The sequence below is a fragment of the Coregonus lavaretus genome (genome assembly GCF_964263955.1).
Source record: "Coregonus lavaretus genome assembly, chromosome: 26".
NCBI lineage: Eukaryota > Metazoa > Chordata > Actinopteri > Salmoniformes > Salmonidae > Coregonus > Coregonus lavaretus.
The window spans coordinates 6157696-6163150 of record NC_140013.1 but is presented as its reverse complement, the minus strand read 5'-3'; the positions used below and the strand labels follow the sequence as shown (position 1 = coordinate 6163150).

Below are 5455 nucleotides of genomic sequence, written 5' to 3'. Positions count from 1 at the left end.
TGGAGGAAGTGGTCCCTGATATCCAGTAGAGCCCCCTTTCCTGACCCCCTCCTACACCCATCACCCCCAGCTGCTGCTCTTCACTGGTTCCCTCTCCTCACAGATGGGGAAGTCTGGTGCAGGGGAAGGCTACTTTCTCACATTCAGAGATACTATCACCAGGGTTAGCATAATGGCTACATTTATATGGAATCTTCAACATCTCCACCCTACTTGGTTTTCAAGACAATCTAGCAGTTTAGTGAACTTCAGTGGTGGATCAAAATATACATCTTGGCAATGGTAGGAAATATGGGTTTTAACTAATCCAAGTTCAAAATGTATGTTGGAAACATTGCCCTATCAGTTCGGAATTTGACTCAAGACAATACCAATGTCTGGTGCATGTAATGTGAAACACTTATTTGGGGATCATTGGTCAAGCGGACCGGAATCAATTATACATGAAACATTGGTTTATCAACAAGGAAATAATAGCCTTGATTATCTCAAAGATGCTGACACATCTAGTGCTGATATGATCTAGCATGATAAGGAAAGCATCCTGTGAAACAGAACTGGCTGTGGTGCTGTTCTCTTTCTGGTGGGCCTAGGTTTGCTCACACAAGCTGGTAAACCCAATCTGTAACAAAAACCCAGTCTATAGACTGCTCTGAACAGTGATGCGAAGTAAATAGTGAAAATAAATCAAATACATTTTTTTCACAACAGAAAAAGACAGAAAAACAGTACCAAAAGATTGTTCGTTTATTGTCTCACAGACATTTGTCATTATCATTCGTGAGTATGGCCATATTCATAAACCTTTATAAAACAAAATAAATGTGTACATTTAACAGACGCACTTATCCAGAGAGACTTACAGGCGCAATTAGGGTTAAGTGCCTTGCTCAAGGGCACAGACAGAGTAGTCGGCTTTGGGATTCAAACCAGCAAACTTTCAGTTACTGGCCCAACACTCTTAACTGCTTGGCTACCTGCTACCCCACTCACGGTTTATTGCAATGTCCATCACTTTGTGTCATGTCCCCCGGATACACAGGTCAGTCTTCCTAGACAAAATAAGCCATGTGAATGGCTACGTGTGGTCTGTGATAAGAGTCTACTGTATCTGTAGACAGGAATGTCACACAATGATTAAAGGGCTTTGGGGAAACCTGAGAGCAAAAGAGGTAAACTCAGAATATAACCTAGGATTTACTCTTTACATGGGGTGTTAAGGAAATGGTAGGCCTTTTGGAAAATGTTGGTTTGGCACTAGATAAAAGGGATAAAGGGCAAATTATTGAATGAGTGATTACAGCATCTGTTGAAATAACAGACAAATGTTAAGACTTCTGAATGGAACAAAGACAGTGGGAAATGATTATAGGCTACACAATATCAATGAGACTAAGACAATAGGACATCAGTGACACTGTGCTTCACGTTCTAGCTCCTCTGTCAAAATATTGAAGACACTCCATCGTGTTCGACCCAAAAATATATTACGGGCCGAGCCTATCCAACAACGCTTATTTATGAAACCTTGGCCCAAAAATAGGCATATCAAATATGACTCACCAGCCTTTTGCTTTTATTGTCACTTAACCGGCCTTTCGCCAACACTTGCAATCTAATTCAATAACCATTGCAGTTTGTGCTGTAAATCTCCAACATGGCATTTCACAGAGCTTTGATGAAAACTTATTTTGAGCAAAAAGACAAAATAGAAACAAGGAATTATGAAGCCATTACTGACTAATGGTGGTCATTTTGAACAACAAGTCAATGTTTGATCTCAAGATAAAAACATTACAATAACTATAAAGGTGAATAAACCTTGTGTGGAGCATAAATTAGGTAGTGTTCATATGTAAGCATAGTGGAAAGAATTGGCTATAGTGCTCCAAGTGATGGAATAATCAATACAACAAAACAAAAGTTTATAATATGACACAAGAGAGATAGATCTGGTAAATAATTTCTCTGACACTGACACTTTCAGACAACCGTAGCTTATGAAATTAACCCCCTTTCCCACAATACAAAACAATTTCACCCTTTTAATGGGTCTCTGGATGTGAACTGCTTGGAACAATATTTGCTATTGACAAACAGCATTTGAGAGGTTATCACCATTTAAACCTATGCATAAGCTACAAAATGTCTCCTGTGTTTTAAACTTCCAATGGAATGCTTTCAAACTGAACCTATACTGAATAAAGGAAATGAACTGCTACACAGCAAACATTCCTTATTAGGTTCACACACCACATACAGTTTGGAATGACATGAAGTGTTTAGCACATGAAGTGTTAATAATAATAAGTAATATGTTCAGTAATATGAATGTAGACAAGCACTGTCATGGTTGTCTGAACAAAACACAAGCATCATTGATGACATCAGCCATGGGCGACAAGCAATTTCAGCACAGTGCACTGGACTTGGATAGCTGTGTGTCTGAGCTGCAATGTACTGCAGGTGTAGATGTAGCCTATAGTCTCTGCACATCCTAAACCTGAGATTCAACATGTTAACAATGCAGCGCTCTGGGCAACACGCCCCTCCCCCGTTAGGTCCCCTCAGAGATACACATCCATGGTATTAAGGATCATATGGCGGCAGAGCGGACAGTTCTGCTGGTAGATGGGCTGGCCCAGCAGTATGTTGGTACAGTCCCGACACAGACACAGGTGGCGGCAGGGCAGCAGCACCACTGTCTTGGTGCTGTCCTGGCAGATGACGCACTTCTTCCTCTCCTCCTGCTCCTTGAGCAGAGTCAGTAGGCTGTCGGTCGGGGGACCCTTGGAGCTGGAGCCCCCCTCCCCCGAGGATAGTTTCTGTAAAGGCCTGTTTGTGCTGCTGGAGCTGGGGAACGCTAGGTCCCACAGGTCGTCTATTAGCTGGCGTTGCCGAGCGGCGTGTTCAGGGTGTGGTGCTGCGTCTCCTGCCCTACCGTCCGTAAGAGCCCCCTGCTCTCTGTTACTGGGCTCAGGTTGCCTGGCGTGGCCGTCACCCCTCACTCTGATGTTCCTGTAGACTGGTGTTATCGTTTGATGTAGGCGGCTGCCTTGCTGCTGAAGCCTCTGCCACACGCCCCTCTCCAGCATGTAGAGGCGATTGAGCGCCCTCTGTAGGAGATGCAGGGTGGGGACAGAGTTTACATAACCGACGGCGCGTTGGGCTCCAAGACGGGTCAGCTCAGGGTTCATGTAGATCGTGGCAGTGACAAAAATGGTCGCCGTGAGAATGAGGCCATAGATGTTCAGGAGGAAGACGCTGCCGAAGATGTGTCCGAGCGAGCCCAGGAACTCCAGGGCCAGCCTGATGGGAGTCCAGAGAACGACTGAGGTGCCGACCAGGCTGCTGTACAGGAAGGTGAAGAGTGTGAGGGTGAGCTCCACAGCCTTCTGCAGGGGGCAGGAGACTGCCTCCCACATGCTGACTACAACAGAGTAGACGTTCTGTGTCCCGATGAGCAGCAGGTTGACCACCGTGTTGACCAGGTAGAACACCAGGCTGACTGCAATGCCACAGCCCTCCCACACCTGCTGCAACAAGCAGTGGCCACACAGCAGCCCACGGTGGAACAGATCCCTGACACGCAGGAGAACATGTGAGGACAAGTAGCCCACCATTTTGAAACTCTCCAGAACACCTCCCACGAGGTGCAGCCAGCGCCCTAACATGTTGACTGTGCCCTTGGCCAAAAGTGATACACTGTCCATCATGGCGACCATGCAGAACACAGTGAAGTTCCAGCACTTCACCATTGAGTGGGTCAGTAACATGGGTAGGTTATTCACAAAGGTGATACATGCCGTCAGGAGCCATATCACTGAATGGACTATTAAGAAATTTAGGTCCAGGAGGAAGGATATGAAATTGAAACATTTCCCAATGGTGCAAAAGACAAGGTTCACCAGACCCATGATAAAGGTCTTACTCGACTTGCTTCACTGTCTTGATAAAATCACTTTTTTTTTGTCTGGCCAGCAAAGGTTACATAGCTAGCTAGCTAGATAAAGTTAGCTACCTCGGATGCGTTGTCCACTTCTCGTTCGTTTCACTCAGCCAGTTAGTTAGCTAAACTAGTTAGCTATCTAGCATTACAATGCTAGCTCTACTAGCTAGCTAGCATAGCTACTTGCCAACCACGTTGGTCGGGCACATTCCACTTGCAATTTCAAATAAACAGCGGTGCAACCGCGTTTGATTTGGCTAAAGGGCGAACATATGCACGCACTGTAATCAGCGGATGTTTCCTTTCAAACTCGAGCTGGCTAGCTATAGTACCAGTAACTAGCTAGATCTTCAGTTAGTCGACTGGCTAGCATGAACTTTTCTAGCTAAATAAATTTCAGTTTTGCGCTCACAAAATATTCCATATCCGCATGACCCGTCATCAATAACGTATATCCTTCTTCAAAGTCCACCATAATCCAATGCAAGATAAAGGAAATTGACGACGAAAAGTCTGTTATTTACATATTTACATGGTGGCCGCCATAATGCTTTCGGTTTGGTCACATGATCTTCTCCTCCAATACGTCCACGAGCTTTTTGCGCCTGTCCGCATCATGAGCGTCAAAAGCAGTACGTACGTTGAATGCGACATTATCACAATTAATTTCCTGAATTGAAGTCAATGCAGCTGGAAAAAATATTTGATGAAACTACATTCAATACATTTCTTTTAATTTACAGTTTAATTTTCATCATTTATTAAATGAAAGTACATTTAGAGGGCTATGTCTTTGACTATGCAACTTTTCTGTAGCTTAGTGTTTTTCATTTTTTTTACAGGGCTTTAATCATACACTACAACCATCCTCGTTTCATGCATGCTATAAGGGTGACTATTCCCTTCCCACTGTGTGTTAAGCTTCCCATTACCTCACCTGATATAGGATCAGTGGCGACCTGTCATTCAGTGAAGGTGGGGCATTAATAGTTGTCACATATCAGTTTGCAAACAATGTACAAACTATAAATATATCATTGTGTTAATAAAGCCGCATACAAACATGGTCTCTTTTTTGTTTTCTTGGGTAAGGCAGCTCCAAAATGCAGGTGTTTCAGCCTAGCTCAGTGCTTTATGTGGTGGTGGGGCAAGCCAGTAGAAAATACGGAGCGCTGCGCCGTGATTGGCTCAGTGTTCTGTCACTCATGGGGACACTACGTCACCACCAAGTCTAAGGGTAGAGCTAAAAAATTCAAGCCCCTTGGGTCTATAAATCACTGCTAGGCAAATCCCCACCTTATCTTAGCTCATTGGTCACCATAGCAACACCCACCCGTAGTCTGCGCTCCAGCGGGTATATCTCACTGGTCATCCCCAAAGCCAACACCTCCTTTGGCCGCAATTCCTTCCAGTTCTCTGCTGCCAATGACTGGAACAAATTGCAAAAATCTCTGAAGCTGGAGACTCTTATCTCCCTCACTAACTTTAAGCATCAGTTGTCAGAGC

At 44.4% G+C, this 5455-nt stretch overlaps 1 protein-coding gene across 1 annotated transcript; it reads right to left on the bottom strand.

The window, feature by feature from the left end:
- Window positions 1-724: 724 nt before the first annotated feature.
- LOC311101351 (E3 ubiquitin-protein ligase RNF26-like) lies at window positions 725-4485 on the bottom strand. The gene has a single exon (XM_084142488.1). It carries the CDS (start codon window positions 3915-3917, stop codon window positions 2568-2570), a length of 1350 nt encoding a protein of 449 aa, XP_083998614.1. The 5' UTR covers window positions 3918-4485; the 3' UTR covers window positions 725-2567.
- Between the last annotated feature and the right edge of the window lie 970 nt (window positions 4486-5455).

Excerpts from the sequence above, each read along its gene's own strand:
- LOC311101351 (XM_084142488.1), bottom strand. The coding sequence starts at position 3,917 with ATGGGTCTGGTGAACCTTGTCTTTTGCACCATTGGGAAATGTTTCAAT.